This window comes from Electrophorus electricus, chromosome 4, assembly GCF_013358815.1.
Source record: "Electrophorus electricus isolate fEleEle1 chromosome 4, fEleEle1.pri, whole genome shotgun sequence".
NCBI lineage: Eukaryota > Metazoa > Chordata > Actinopteri > Gymnotiformes > Gymnotidae > Electrophorus > Electrophorus electricus.
Genome location: NC_049538.1, coordinates 28,992,091 through 29,007,584, shown reverse-complemented (window position 1 = coordinate 29,007,584; position 15,494 = coordinate 28,992,091). Strand labels below are relative to the sequence as shown.

The 15,494-nt window shown below is 40.2% G+C and overlaps 2 protein-coding genes across 3 annotated transcripts; both read right to left on the bottom strand.

The window, feature by feature from the left end:
- Positions 1–918: 918 nt before the first annotated feature.
- Positions 919–11,048, bottom strand: blm (BLM RecQ like helicase). 2 transcript variants are annotated; one of them, XM_027004551.2, is made up of 22 exons: positions 10,569–11,048; positions 10,387–10,447; positions 9,681–10,296; positions 9,432–9,567; positions 9,115–9,215; positions 8,899–9,019; positions 8,003–8,739; positions 7,703–7,879; positions 7,015–7,133; positions 6,784–6,897; positions 6,530–6,628; positions 6,067–6,215; positions 5,205–5,311; positions 4,933–5,093; positions 4,422–4,617; positions 3,817–4,007; positions 3,476–3,620; positions 3,199–3,398; positions 2,708–2,903; positions 2,292–2,414; positions 1,808–2,003; positions 919–1,495 (listed from the first exon to the last, which is right to left on the bottom strand). In XM_027004551.2, exons 1-22 carry the CDS (start codon positions 10,664–10,666, stop codon positions 1,270–1,272), a joined length of 4,269 nt encoding a protein of 1,422 aa, XP_026860352.2. In that variant the 5' UTR covers positions 10,667–11,048; the 3' UTR covers positions 919–1,269. The 2 variants fall into 2 exon arrangements, with proteins under 2 accessions (XP_026860352.2, XP_026860351.2); XM_027004550.2 differs by having other exon boundaries at positions 9,681–10,447.
- Positions 11,049–11,598: 550 nt separating this feature from the next.
- On the bottom strand, positions 11,599–15,352 carry ctsh (cathepsin H). The gene is made up of 12 exons (XM_027004594.2): positions 15,177–15,352; positions 14,919–14,950; positions 14,680–14,785; positions 14,498–14,568; positions 14,289–14,393; positions 13,947–14,033; positions 13,561–13,616; positions 13,263–13,344; positions 12,840–12,908; positions 12,645–12,751; positions 12,146–12,271; positions 11,599–11,927 (listed from the first exon to the last, which is right to left on the bottom strand). The coding sequence occupies exons 1-12, from the start codon at positions 15,253–15,255 to the stop codon at positions 11,852–11,854; spliced, it is 996 nt and encodes a 331-aa protein (XP_026860395.2). The 5' UTR covers positions 15,256–15,352; the 3' UTR covers positions 11,599–11,851.
- Positions 15,353–15,494: the final 142 nt, after the last annotated feature.

The window sequence follows — 15,494 nt, the reverse complement described above, 5'->3', positions numbered from 1 at the left end:
ACTGATTATACCAATTAGCATATATCTGCGCTGTGTTCATAATCACAGCTTTCGAGCCTAAATTTGTCAGGTCACTATGGAGCTACAAGCAGATTTGTAAATTTAACACACATAATGTATCATGCTCGTTAGTTTGCCAACTCCCACAAACTCATTCAGCAGCTATGCATATAAACACACCAAAGTGTTTATGCATAAATCTCTCTGTGTAATTCCTGTAACCTGCATTTTCTTTCAGCTCAGCATCGGAGGTCGTTGTTTAGTTACTTAATATATAACTAGATCTACAAACATATACACATTTATGTGCCAAACACGGTTCCTGTTGAGTCTGATTCATTCCAAAACCATCTTTGTACTGTAGGAAACCTTCCATGCGAAACGGTATTAAAATATTGTTTCTCTGATAGTCCCTTGTAACTGGTGCCATGGAAATATTCAAACTTGAAATAAACATTCAAATGTGTTTAAGCTTACCTTGTGGGTTGTTCCTAAGAGTACACAGTGTGACAAAAAACTAAACTTCAATTGCATTTGTCAATCTTTGCATGCGATATAAATGCAAGAAGGCTAGTAGATTGCCAATGCATTCATAATTATCCACTGAATTGCATGAATCTTTTTAGAGGCATGTGATAAAGTGAGGGTGTACCATGACTCTCTGCCCGCCCACAAAGATCATTCTTAAATTGTTCCACTGAAGAGGAAGTGCTGAGACATATGGACCTGCTGTTAACTGAGAAAAGCCCCATGCATTCTTAATTACCTTTAGGAGTGTTTCTCTGATGCTCATCAATACCAAATTTGGTTACATAGGGACAAAATATTATGACAAAACATTTTATACCTCAGTTCTAAAAACTGCCAAATATACCTTTATTTTCTGAAATATCTTAAACAGACCAAGAAAGCCGCACGTTTTAATAATGTTCATACGTATGGTTTTAATAAGTTAAAACTTCAAATACAAAACGTAAGAAGCAACATGGAAACAGCCCTTGGGACTCACTAGATGGTCCATGTTTTTGCTCTAACACAACACTGGTCCCAGGTTAGCAGGTTACAGCAACGATGGGTACCATCTAGTGGCTTCCAAAGACTGGGTTAAACACCTCTCCTTTAAACTTTCCAATACAACACTGAAATGAAATGAAAAATGAATACTGTACATAAACAAGACAGCAAGCAAAACAATACTTTACAACCATGCAGCCATCGACACAGAGAGAACAAAAAGCAATGATGAACCGCTGGGTAATGCTGGTCATCTCAGCTGAAGTGAGAGAGGGCTGGCTTGAGGAATGGCCGTGAGGTGCTGTGGGGGATGGGCAGGGCCATGAAGCCAGGTCTTCTCCCTGACGGCGCTGCAATCCTGGAGCTTCCGCCCGCTCCCCGACCTGCTCCCTGACCTGCTCCTCGCCCTGCTCCTCGCCCTGCGCCTCGCCCTGCGCCTCGGGAGCCTCCTTTAGATGAACGCCAGCTTCCATTGCAACTACTGCATAGGGAGAAAGCATGGCAGGATAGCATTATGCCCCCGTATGCCAGTTCTTATTGTTTAAAGTGCAGTCGTGTCAACACTGATCCGAAAACTAAACTTAGACATTTTAAAATATTGAAAATTTTCAATCAGTGATTGTATCATTCAAAGTATTTCCAATTTCTTTGATTTGATATATAAAGACATTTGGGTTATTCCATGTCAAGAGAAGGGTTTTCAGCAAAGCACGCTCTACAAACGGCTCAATAATGCAGTGGCTCCATGGTAGGTGATAACATGTAACGCTCCAACTTGCTCTGGAGCACTGACCTCTTGGATGAGTTCTGGCTGGCGTAGCCCCTCCGCCGTTTGGGCTTCCGTGCAAAGGGAGCTTTTTTCCTCTTCCCCCCCTGGCCTGTGCTGAAATAGGCTGATGAGCTGCCAGCTTCGTCATAACCTTCTGCATCTTCTTCACCACGGCCACATGTGGTGTCGATCCACCCTGAGCTCTCAGCCTGATCGTCAACTTGAGGACAAAATGAAGATGTATTTGATAATCAATTGCTGGATATTTCTGATAAATTACTGAGTTTCAGTAAATGAAGAAACTGACACAGTCAGTGCATATACACAAATTACAACAAGGGGAAAAAAAAAAAAAAGATACAACATACATGAACACAATCTGAGCTGTCCAAATAAACTCATTTACTAGCCTATAAGTGCTAGCTTTATCAAACAGAGCAAGGTTGGAATTAGCCCTTTAACATAGGCATTGCTGCACATGCCATACGTTCTGCTGTTCAGTCCTCACCAGGCAGCTGCCATTCTGAATATTTCTGCAGCAGTTCGATGAGCTCTGCTCCATACTTCTCTAGCTTGTCCTCAGTCACACCATCAATCTGCAGCAACACCTCAGGATCAGCCGACAGAGTTTCTGCCCAGAAACAAAGTGACACCGTCCTGAATGCCAAAACACAGCTAGACAGGCAGAAGGAATGAAAATCAATTGGACTGATTTGATGGGAGGATGTATGCATCCAGCCATCAGAGGTGAACATAAGTGGGAAAGTGTAAAAATCAAGTAATCCAAAAAAAAAAAAAAAAAAAAAAAAAAAGCCCACTAAACTGAATGCTGTTCTTTTAGCACTCGGTGAGCCACATTATATTATTATGTGAATGTGGAATTCTGTGGGAGATTAGGAGTGAATGTGGGTTTCTGGAGCTCACCAGCGATCTTTTTTAGAGTGCTCGTGGAGAAGATGTTGTAGTAGTGAAGACCGAACACTTTGCCCAGCTTCTTGCATAGCTCATTGAGCTCTTCCAGACACTTCTTGACCATCTCCTCCCTCTTCGATACGCTTCTGGTGACCGAGGCTTTATGCTTCCTGATGCTCGAGGCGCTCTCAGTTTCATGGAATTCCACCTGCAATGGGAACGTTTTTAAAAGAATTCTTTGCCCAACATATAAAAAATTTTTGAGGTGCCCAATTAGTATAATGTAAACAACTATGGTATCTGATATTTTAGCATTTACCCACTACTAGTTAAATTAACATTAGTTTAAGTATTTCTTTAGGATTCTTTTCTAAAAATATATTAGACATGACTGTAATGGAGCATATATAACGGGAGGTAGTATATACACAACACTTTATCCAATCAAAACATTCTCGGTAAGGTTACTTCCTGAGGTTAAATAAGCAGCTATAGATTCCAACCTGCAAGCTGCCACTCAGGACGTTCATGGCTTTAGGGCCAGCTGAGATGTAGGCCACAGCCTGGCCATTATTAGTGATGTACAGGTCTTCCATGAGGATGTTATCTAGCACAAGCTTTTTAAAGAGCCTGTCTGCGTTGTGTCTGGAGTAGGCTGCACCGGTTCCATACATGCCCGTTTGGATCCGGGCACTTTTTGAGCCTGTGGAGATATGCCTGTTAAGGTTTACTACGTTCATCCTTGCTGGAATTTGGACCAGTAATTTGTGACAGTCTTACCCAAGAAAATGTCAACCAGCATATTCAGAGTAAGCCTGTTTTGCTGGCTAGATCTGCCATATCTGCTGCCAATCTTCTCACAGTATTCTTGCACGAAGTGCACAATCCTCTCAACGTCCTCAGTCACGTTTCTCATTTTGTATTGCTGAAAGAGTGACATCTGGGCATTACATAAGCTCAGAAACACTGAATAAGATGTTTCTTCTCTTGGGGATACGAGTAAAATGTACAAAGAAAAAACTCGATGCAAGAAGTGCGATCTTGAACACTACATTTCGACAAAACTACACGACCAGCCTCCGTCATGAAATAAATACCAGATGATTGAATGAATTGCTTACATGGGGCCGGGCACAGTTATCACAGATGACCTCAGGGTGCTCCTTACAGAAGTCAGCATTGAATTTATGCTCCCCGAAGTATGCAAGCAGCTGAATCCTCCTACACTCGGCCACATTCTCGCAGAAATGCACCATGCTGTGCAGGTTGTTGATGTGGGTGGCTTTGGAATGGTGGTTGCCATCTTTGTCCACTGCAGTCACATTATGAAACCTTTATCATGGATGGCCCTTACACTGTCAATGGGTCAACCATACGCTAACATCTGGACTAAATGTCATATTTCTGTTTGCAAATGTTGATGTTTTAGGTTTAATCTTGGACCAATTTGACCTGGGTATAAAAGGATAGAATAACTAATATAACAAGTCAAATGATCCATCTTCAGATTAAAACAAAAATGTTGGTCAAATTCTAAAATCAAACCAGTAATTATATTGGCTTGTCAACATGTGGCCTGTTAGTACATAGAGCACTGGCAATTAACAACACAAAGTAGCCGACCACAGGATCAACACCATAGATGCAAATCAACAAACTAGATCTAGAAATGGTCAAACTACACAAAAGGTCTGTGCATGAAGTACCACAGCAAAGGGACACCTACTAGCGATGAGTCTTTTGATGCGAATGACATCAGAGTAGGTATAGAAGAGGACACAGTGGGAGATCTCTCCATCCCGGCCAGCTCTGCCTGACTCCTGGTAGTAGCCCTCCACTGACTTGGGCAGACTGGCATGGATCACATACCGCACATCAGGCTTGTCGATGCCCATGCCAAATGCAATGGTGGCACATATGACCTAGAACGGTTGAATCACAGTAACAAACATGCTGTGACAATAAGAAGAATTTAAAAATCCATTGCTTTAGTATGAATGCATGCTTAGGATAAGTATAATTTAATATAATTAATTCTGAGCAACGAAATAAAAGGTAATTTTCAAGTTTACAAAAGACCTGAGTGCCAATTTTCTGATAAAGAAAAACATATTATCTACGACGTAACCTGGCATTTGTACACCAGTGGCCAATTAACTAAATGGACCACTAACATTTTGGCAAACGTTTTGAAAAAGGTTTGTTTATTATTTCATTATACAAAGAAATCGTCTCACTTGGCACCCATCCTGGTTGATCCACTTGTTTTGGACATACTCTCGGTTGCTGTTGTTTAGCCCTGCGTGGTACGCCAGCGCTGCAATCCCAGCCCTCTGAAGACTGTCCGCCATGCTGTCACAGTCATTCCGAGACAAGCAGTACACGATCCCAGAGTCACCTGGGTGGGAAGGAGAAAACAAAATGCCTTCACCAGTGAATGTAGTGGAAAAAGGAAAGAGAAGAGAAGCACCACTCAGCTTAACTACTAAGTGCAGTGCAGGATACTCACGTGGATGGTGTTTCTGGATCCAGTTAATGCAGTCCTCATCCACTTTCTTGGGTTTCTTGGGCAATACAACATATTTAAGATTGTGTCTGTTGAAGCTCATTGTGAACCTGTTGAACAAGCAAACATATTGACATTTCATGACACTCTAAAAAAGGCATGTCAAACTCAGTTTAGATAAAAGGCCACATTACCCTCAATCCAGCTGTTTCGTGGGCCAGACCAGAATAACCAGATAAATAATAACCCATTGGCATCTGCTTAAGTGTTATCATTTACCTAAAATGCACATTCTGAATGCAGAAGTTGAGCTTGTACAAAATACAAAGAGGATCAGTTTGCAATGAATTACTAAAAAATATCTACTTTCCTAAATTGTTATTTTGTAGACATACATTCTCAAATTCTTGACTTGCTAATGTACAGATTTTACTAGTCTAGATCCCAGTCCTGAGTTTTTTTTGCTTAATTTTGCCCCCTAATGGACTAACAGAGACTAGCTCTTTCTCCATTTATATTGCAGATCTTTCAAATACAATTATGGTCCACAAGATGATTTTAATCTAAACTTAACTTAAAACAGAGATTTATTTGGATTTATTTGGCAGGATATAGAACCTTAACTGGCTGGTCCCAGCCTGTGTGCCATGTTCATCACCTCTGCTCCTAGTATGTGGTTAAGTATGAAGCCACCAAATTGCAAAACAAGATCAGCATTGAGTGTTGGCTTATAGGGTCAATAGAGCTTGATGTGCTGTAACTAAACTCTGTAGGGGCCTACCTCTCCAGGACCTGACACCTCTGATAATAGTGCAAAACATAGTGTATCACCATGACTCTTCCTGAGCACATCCCACTGACTTACACTTGGGGCCGAGTCATGACCAGCTGGTTGAGGATGTCCTTCTGGACTCGAGGTGTGGCAGTGGCTGTCAGTGCCATGATAGGAACACTGGGAAATTTCTGCCGAAGTTCATGCATGCGCTTGTAGTCTGGCCTGAAGTCATGTCCCCACTGCAGATTGCACAATATTTATTAATAAAACACACATTTCTCTCTCAGATATTTCCTCTCAATTCTTGTAGTTTACTTCTGAAATATGGTTACAATGAGATTCAGAACTACTTGGACACTTTTTACAAGGTTGACACTGTACTCTATTATTTGAAATCTAAAATGACAATCAGTCAGTGTTAGCTTTAGTTTAAAAGGTAATCAGGTGAACCACTTAAACATTATACATGTTGACAACACAAGCTTAGAGAAGTTATGAAAATAACCAAAAGGGCTTTAAGCTGTACAGTATGGGTCTCGAGGCTGTCGCACACCTGGCTGACACAGTGGGCCTCATCAATGACAAAGCGAGCAAGCAGACCTCGCTCATACAGGTTCTGCAGGGCACTGACCATTCTCCCACTGGCACAGATCTAAAGACAGAAAGCACACACATGCGCACATCAGGTCACAAACAACTTCAGCCATCATGTGCTCTAAGGAAAACTTAACCCTGAGTGGTCACTGTTCTTTCTCTCTTATTGTTAGCAATTTTTGCATAGTATACTTTTTAAACGAATGGACACACCTTCTCTGGAGTAGCGTAAAGGAGTTTGATGATGGGATCTTTCCGAGACAGCTGCATGTAGATTCGAGCAGCTTCATTGTCACTTTTATCCCCAGATAAGCTAGTGGCCGGGATCTGAAACAAAATCATTCCTTCATCAGAAAACCACCACTCACCTCAGCGTTACACATTTACACCAAGCTACATACGTCTCTAAAAAACAACTGTTAGCTTATGAAAGGATAACCTTACATCTAATGTGGTGAGTTTCTGAACCTGGTCCACAATAAGAGAACGCAGTGGTGAGATCACCACCGTCACCCCAGCAGAGACACAGGCGGGCAGCTGGTAGCACAGGCTTTTACCTCCACCTGCAAAGAGAGGAGATTCCATCTAAAGACACTACCATACATGCAGCACCACCTGTCCACTGTACACCTGTCTAACAAAAATGTTTACTTAAAGCAGACCTAAGCACCATAGTTACCCCCTCTTTTCCCTTTAACTTTCAGTTGTTCCACAATACTGAATGAGTTGTGCTAAGAATATGAACCTACATAAGGCGACTAGAAGTTACAGGGAAAACTGTCTGGGGAAAAACTACCCATCCCAGACCTGTAAGGCACTCAGCAAGTAGACCAACCAGCATAAGTTCTGAACAGGTGTAGATGACCTCAGACTTAAGCAATCACAACTGTTGAGGCATAATGCTGAGAAATATATTAATACACAGCAGAAATAGGCACATTAGATGTTGCTAAAGATACAATTAGGGCTGAACAATATGTTTGTTAATCATTAACGCAAAATAAAAAGCCTCAATATGTGAAGGAGCACAGGGTGATATATTGCAAGACATTGTGCAATCACAATATGCATCTATGCAAATCACAAGATAGTATTGTTCTCCATTTCATATGGTCCTAGATATGACTCCAACCTGTAGGCATCAGCACAAAAGTGTCCTCTCCGAGCAGGGTAGCATTGATGGCTTCTAGCTGATTGAAGCGAAACTGATGAAGACCAAACTTTTTGTGAAAGATCTTCATCATCTCCGGAGAGTGAGGAAAGCTGAAGCCCCTGAAGCGGTCATGTGCTGGATTCCTGAACGTAACCTCTGCAGAGACATACACATTCAATTCTGTGTGTACTATACTAAGGACTAAATAGCTAAAGACCTATAACCTAGAACAACAAAAAAGCATTAAGAATAAAACCTAAACAGTCCAGAGTCACTCACCAGGAGAAGGTGGTTTAGTAGGTTTTACGACAGCAGTGGGGGTTATGTTGGGCTTTTTTACACATGACTTAGAAGATCCTACTTCATAAACAGGTTGTAGGAGAACAGAGGAATTCCTTGATGCTGAAGAATCCACAGGCTCATCATAGTAATCTGGGATATCACTCTCATTGAGGTCATCAATGTCAAAGTCATCAATATAAAAGTCATCTGGTTCTGTGTCTGCTCGTGAATTTAAAAATTCAGACTCTACAGTGCTGCTTCCTGCTTTTCTCTGCTGATTACTTCGGTCAGCCTTCGAGGGCTTGCTGGGTGAAAAGGAAAGTTCCATCTGCTCTAGATCCACAGAATGACCATTAGCCTTATTGAGGGACATCCTGGAGGAGCACTCCCCTCTCAGAACACTGCCATTACCGCAGTTCAAGCTTGATGCCTTTCTCCTCTCTCCATTCATAAGCAGGTTGAGGGAAGGGTTGGGGTTCCAGGAGCCACCTGGGGTTTCCACACCACTGATGACGCAGTCTGAGTCTACAAACACACTGTTACTGCTATCCATGGACATGATGGAGGTGATGGACTTTCGGAACTGAAAGCAGCTCTGTGCGTGGTCTCCTTTGCCTGAAGTCAGAGGGGTTGCAACACCAGGACTTGCTCTTTGGAGCACCCTGGGCTCAGGGGTTGCTCCTCTGTTTGATGAAAAGTTTCCCAGTGATGCAGCATCAGCAAGAATCCTTTTCCTGTGGAGAACCACAACATTTATCTGATGTTAAATATAAGAGATGTTAGATATACAATTCAACTAACTTGTACAGATCCCACTGAGGAAACGGCTTTGGTAAAAAAAAAAAAAAAAAAAATTACAGTAACTCTGCTTATTCAGTGCTGTTTTATTTTACCTGTGCGCTCTCTGTAAAAGCAGATGTGTGCCACAAGTCAAGGTTATAAGCTCATGCTCAGGGATCGTGTCCACTAGACAACAGATAGACTCCATAACACTGTAGAGAGCATCACTGGGATCTAAATAGATAAACAATTTTATTCAAGTACCTAAAAAAAGAAGTTTAAATACATCTACTGTAAGAATATAAATAGAACCAAATAACATCTTAGACCTTTTGAATCTTTAGCAGGTACATCCAGAGTTCCTTGGAAGCTTGACATAGACCCTTTTGGTGAAGCAACAATTCTCTCAGCATGGGCAAGAGCAGATTTTCTATGATAAAAGAATATATTCTCAAAGGAAAATTTAAATTACATTTCTTATCTAGATACATTTCATTGTATCTTATTTTACAGGAATTATTCAAATTAACAAAAAAATAGATTCAACTTTTGAATAAAAACCTATTTGTAACAAGTATGAGTTCTACTTTTTGAACTCCTTCATTTCATTATTTTCATGCCACTTTAAACTAAAAACTGTTGCTACCGTTTCTCTAGTGTTGAGAAAGATGCACTCCTGTCTTCAGGAACAGGGGAGGGTGGAATAAAATCCAAGTTGTCCTCTGGCATATTGTGAGTTGGACTGTCATCAACATTTATGATGTCTGAATTATGTTCAATTTCTGTAAACCAAAATCATAAAAAACATAATAAATAAAACATCCTTATGATTTAAACTGATAATATAAGCTATAGCACAAACAGTGAATCAATGAAAACAAACAGAGACACTCACTTGATGAACGCTTTTCTTCTGTTTTTTCATTAGGCCTTGAAACGTCATTAACACTCTCATCCTCACTGTCACTCAACAGTGGCTTGAGTTGGAGTGAAGTCAGACGACGCTTGGTTGTCTTGATGGGCGAGTCATCAGGCTCCCCACCAGCAGGTCCTGCATGGGCATGGTACTGTTCAGCAAGGGGGTTCTCTGTTGTAATCTGCTGAATTCCTGAAGTTGCAATGTCTTGCACTATAGGCAAAGCTCCATTTTTAATGGTATTAGCACCCTTGTCAGCATCAGTTTTAGGGGATATTTCCTTGTCTTGCCCAGATGATTTTTTCACAAGAGTCCCAGGGCTTTGTGATGCTGCCCTTCCCTTGATTGGAGTTTCAAAATCATCAAAGTCATCCCAGTCATCCAAGTGAACTCCAAATGAGTTGTCAGCCCCAACTAATCCTAGGGTTTTATCCCCATTAGGATCAGCGGGGATGTTGTCAGGTTCTGGTAGTGACTGGACAGACTGGGCAGGCGTGTGCTTACTCACTGCAAATGGGTTGGTTAATGGGTTGGTGGTCTGTGTCTTGGTTTTGCTGGGTGCAGTGAAGTTGAATTTTGGAGGTGGTCTTTCAGGCTTGCATGGAAATTTCAAAGGAGTCTTTGTTATTTCACAGCTGCGAGGAACATTGACACTCCGGCTTGCAAACACATTTGTGCCAGTTACCTTTTGGGGAACTTCAGTTTTATTAATGCCTGGTGTAGACTTCTTTTTGAACAAAAATGCCCTGGAAAAGACGTTTGTAAAATTATTTTTGCGCGTTACATGCAGCCTTGTCAAACACGGTTTCATTACGGTAAAAGAGACCCAGCGTTTAAGCTGTCACAAAAAACCCCCCAAAAACTTACCCAGGCTTTGGCTTGGCCAGAGACAACTTGCTCTGTGCGACGACACTACAGTGTCGCTCAAGTTGCTCTTTCAAATTGTTTTGAGGGAGAGTCGACATTGCGCGGAAAGTAAAATATGCGTGCAAACTAATTACATTGCTTATTGCCAGCTAGCTGAACAACATAAGGTTTGAATTAAACAAATATTAGGTTCGGCCAACTATATTAGCTATCTAGTGGGCGACTAAGATGTCAAACGTAGATATAGTCTATCATCAGATAGCGCTTGCTAGCGTTAGCTAGCTACCAGAAGTTATTGCATTTTCCCGTTATTGCATTTTGGTAAACGCAGAAACGGTCACAGCCAATTTTTGTGATTTTCACGGCTGAGAACAATTGCGAATATAAATGAATATAATTGAAAACAACACTGAACCTGACATTCTTGCAAATCCTTATAACACTTGACCCTGCCTAAAGCTGTCATTACCATACTGTTTTTGACTTCGCGCTCGTCCTTATTCGCGGTAACCGCTTCCGCTTCCTCAACTTCTTCGTTGGTGTTTCTTGGGCGGCACAGCGGTCACTGTCGCCACACTGTGTTGATTTGTAGACCGAATACATTTGCACGTTTCTGATGGTAATAACCTTTGCTTGTACTCCAGTACATATGGGAATAAACACATCTATTTTTAGTAACATTTACATGTACTACATTTCTGTTGGTCATAACTTCCAAATTTGTTTTTTTTTCTATCACAGAAACATAATAATAGCACCAAAACCTTAAGGTCTATGTGGATAGGTGCTGTGGAATGTATAAATTGATCTTAATTTTGTCCTGCTGTACCTCCTCCATTGCATTTCTGTAGGTAACTCAGTACTTTTTTTGTAGGACCATTTCTGGTCCTATTTGAGTTATAAAATTTGCAACCTAACCTCTGTGACTTTATATGCTTAATAAATAGCAGAAATCAACATAACTTATGGATATTTTAGAAATACAATTGCAACAAATATATGAAGAACAAGAGAGGCAGAGGCCTGGAAATAATCATTGAAAAAGCATTTATTAAGTGAAAACAGTCATAATTGTACTTGACTTAAAATGTAATTGTAGGTAGACATGAAACTTAATCATTAAAAAGTTGTCAGTAAAATTTTGATTTAAGAACACTTAACAGCAGTATAATGCTATTAAACACTGATTCACTGAGTGTATATTCTAAATCTTAAATTGTGTTATGAGCTACAGTACACTGTAGTAATATTTATTTAGTAAAACTTAATGCACATAACGTTCTTCATATTAGTGGTAGAGGATATGATGAGCAAGCAGCAAGACCACACATGTTTTTTTCCCTCTCAATGTAGAAATATCTGTGTAAATGAAAAACAAGTATTTAAAATGAAACAATAGGATCATTTTTAATCTATAAGAATGCATTTTTATTACAACAGGTACATAATGTACTTCTAGGTATGCTTATCTGTAAGTACTCTATGTAGCAGGTCAAATTTACCATCTTTAGCCTGCATACAATTACTCCATGAACTGTGAGATTAGTTAGGTGCAGTTAGTGATAGAACAAACATACCCATCAATGCCCCAAGTGGGTCCCCAAGAGTTCTTCACAATCCAGTAGGGGGTGCCGTTCTCCTCATTATAACCCACAGCAAGCACTGCATGGTTGACCTTGTCTGTAGTGTTGTGACACTTATTGCTAATCAAGGGATGTCAACATTTCTTATAATTAGTGAAGATAATATTTCTCTTTATTAGCAAACCACTCATTTTAACACATATTTTCATGACGATAACTAAAGTACGTAAGAACTACACTGCCAAACCAGACCATAGAGCACAAAACCATATTTTTTTTGTTCCATTTCAAATGCTAATGCCAAACAGGCAATCATGCTGTACCTAACTGAGGTACGTCAGAAATCTGGAACAGAAATTCAAGTGGACAGGTCAGGGAGAGCCTTGCAGATGAATCCACCATGCTGAGAACGCCACCTTCAGGTGAATGTGTTCTGTAACATCTGCTATGAGGGTCTCCCTGACAGTGCTGGAATCACGGCTTAGCTTCATACCTGCTGTACACTCCTTTTTGATAGAGCATGAAGTCAGACGTCACCTCAAAAGCGAAGCTGACCGGATTTAACCTGGCCACGGCATCCACCATCCCCATCTCATCATACTAAGAGAAGGATCACTTACTGTTAACAAATGCAAATTTGGCTTAAGCCTTCTGACTGAGAGTCTAGAGGGCTTCTGTGTTCACTCACCTTTGTGATATTTACCACTTCCTTCACAAAGGCTGCAGCTAGTTGGGGATTGTACTTGCAAGGTCCATCCTACATAGAATGAATAAATCTCAGCTGGAAAGCACACATTCTTTGTGCTATTTTCCTCTCAGTCTTGTGAAATGCACATTTACTATGGCAGATGGCTCAGTTTACATTGCAATTGCACTGCATGTTTGTTTAGTACATTGTGTCAATATTAGAGTCACATCTTCAAATATGGTCTTATTGAATCTAGAAGCTTTTGTAAAAAAAATTAATTGGAAAAAATACACTACAGGACACTACTGCAAAAGATGAATTAAATACGTGGTTCATGAATTTGTTGTTCTAAAATCACGTGACTCATCTTTACTGACACAATTAACACCGCTTGGCTAGTTAGAATAGTAGGAGTTCACTCACTTGAGCAGTGTAGGGGTAGTCAGCCTCTGCCATTAGGCCTTTATTGTACTTAATATACTCAAAGGCTTGACTTGGAAGGCCACTAAAAAACAATGGGGCTTTGTTATGCATTCAAGAAGAAATTAGTTGCTGTATAGAACAGGCAGAATAAAATTTGTGTTTACGCCTGATGCAATGTGTCATATGATATGATATCAGCAAAGATTTTACAGTTTAACTTTATGGTGTCTGAGTTAACTTTTAACATCTACAAACTTTACTCCCTTTTAAAAAGGAGACTTTGATGTGCTTATCTTACCCTTCACAGCCATGATTGTTGAATGCACCAGCACAATCTACCAACTGCTGCTCTGCCTGATCATGAGAATAATTAACATAGGAAAGCAGACACACCATGAACAGCAGTCACATGCATTATACAACCATTTTTAAATGACAAAATGACATGTCTCTGTTTAAGTCAAACATTTAAAGGTGTAGGGTAGGATAGCCCCCATAACGGTGAACATAGCTTCAGTGACTAATGTCCTTTGCATTTCTCTGGTAATGATAACTGTTGATTTGTTATGACCTGTTAATACTTACGGAAAAGATGAAAGTTGAGAATCAAAGATCCTGCACCTTTAATTGTTTTGTTTCCTATGCAGAATGGAGAATTCCCAATACTTAGGATCTACTGCTCACCAGTAGGGGAAGCTTTCCTGTGGCGATTGCAGTGACAGACTCAAGACAGCCTGTAGTAGAGAAGGTCCAGCAGCTGCCACAGGGACCCTGAAAAGTTGGATATTAGGCATTTATATAGGACCCTTTTTTCAAGCATTGTAGTTCTGAAACATCAAGTGATATTATTTTTGAATTATAATCCTCTTAAACTCAAAAGGCTATTATTTAGTTAATAATCAAATTTAATAATCTAATATTATTAAGTGTGACGGCAAACAGCAACTGCATCTGAGAGGTTAAGTGTATGCAACAGGAGATAACTTTGTTATTAGGCCCAGTGCAAAAAGAGGTACAAGAACACACCTGGTTCTTCACATCAGTGATGTAGTGTCCTTTCTCCCGCCAGTCTATGGCATCTGGGTAGGGTCCATTGCTGCTAACATGATTCCCTTTGGTAGCTGAACAGTTCTAGACCGTTGGAATAAATTGTTATTAACATCTGGCATGTCTTCTTGGGGTAAACGTTATATTAAGTGCTTGAGTCATAGAGAAATAACATTTTAACAGGATACCTGAGGTTCTGTGATAAGGTACTGTTTCTTGAATTCTGCAAAGGTCATATCTGCAAACTGGTTTAGTCCCACTGTATGATACGAAAGAATTACACATAAATGTTCTTCTCCAGGTTATTACATGTAATAAAAAGTATGTTAAAACCCTATGGGATTTTTATGAGCTTAAAGCACAGACATACTTGTAAACTTGTGATTTCCAGCATTGTGATGGTCTATTCTTCTCTTATTTTCGATAAAATTTTGTAACCTCTGGTAATATTCATCCAAACCATATTGTTTATTGTGCTGTGGACAAAATTTACAAAAGATCCACAATTCAGTTATACCGTGACACAGCCAAAAGTTTTTTAGGCAAGGGGTTTTCTGGGGTAAATTCCTACTTCCTTGTTTACTAGTGTCTGTGTTTCATGTGCCTTACCGCCGACATCCATGTTTTGAAGTGATACTCATCTGCAACAATGAATATTAGCATGTAAAAAATATTTTTAGCTTCATAGCCCCACCACGCTCATTCATTGGACAATGTCATCTAAACTCTAATTTATGGGTTGTAGGCTAAACGAATCGACCTTTCTGTATCTCAGAGAAAGCCAAAACACTTTCGCCAACGTCGAAAGTGACTGTGGTTTGTCATTAAACCACGGTTCTATCATTAAACTGTAAACTTCATTCCTACCTTTATCTGTTAAAGAAGGTGCCGCATACATGCATTGCAGAACCTCAAGAAAAATCGCAGTTAAAAGGTATCCTTTCATACTGAATTCCGACGACTGAACGGCATGTGAAAACAGTGAATAAAGAAGCGCCTTCCTTAACTTGATTTTTAGCTATGGTTTGCCGTTAGTACTCACATGACGTCTAGATCGTTGGTGGGAGGAGGCGTTTTAGACTATTTTTACATTTGTTCCCGGTGTTGGTCCAAACAAAGCGGGCAGCGCGGAACAATTAAAATTGTGAATTAATTAAACTTATATATTCTATAGCTTTCGTATTT

Coding starts and splice junctions, on each gene's coding strand:
- blm (XM_027004550.2), bottom strand. CDS start 10,666: ATGTCGACTCTCCCTCAAAACAATTTGAAAGAGCAACTTGAGCGACAC. Junction 5,094..5,204: donor GATCCAGAAACACCATCCAC/GTGAGTATCCTG, acceptor CTTCCCACCCAG/GTGACTCTGGGATCGTGTAC. Junction 1,496..1,807: donor AGCCAGAACTCATCCAAGAG/GTCAGTGCTCCA, acceptor CTCCCTATGCAG/TAGTTGCAATGGAAGCTGGC.
- ctsh (XM_027004594.2), bottom strand. CDS start 15,255: ATGAAAGGATACCTTTTAACTGCGATTTTTCTTGAGGTTCTGCAATGC. Junction 14,786..14,918: donor TCAAAACATGGATGTCGGCG/GTAAGGCACATG, acceptor TTTTGTCCACAG/CACAATAAACAATATGGTTT. Junction 14,034..14,288: donor TCACTGATGTGAAGAACCAG/GTGTGTTCTTGT, acceptor CCAACTTTTCAG/GGTCCCTGTGGCAGCTGCTG.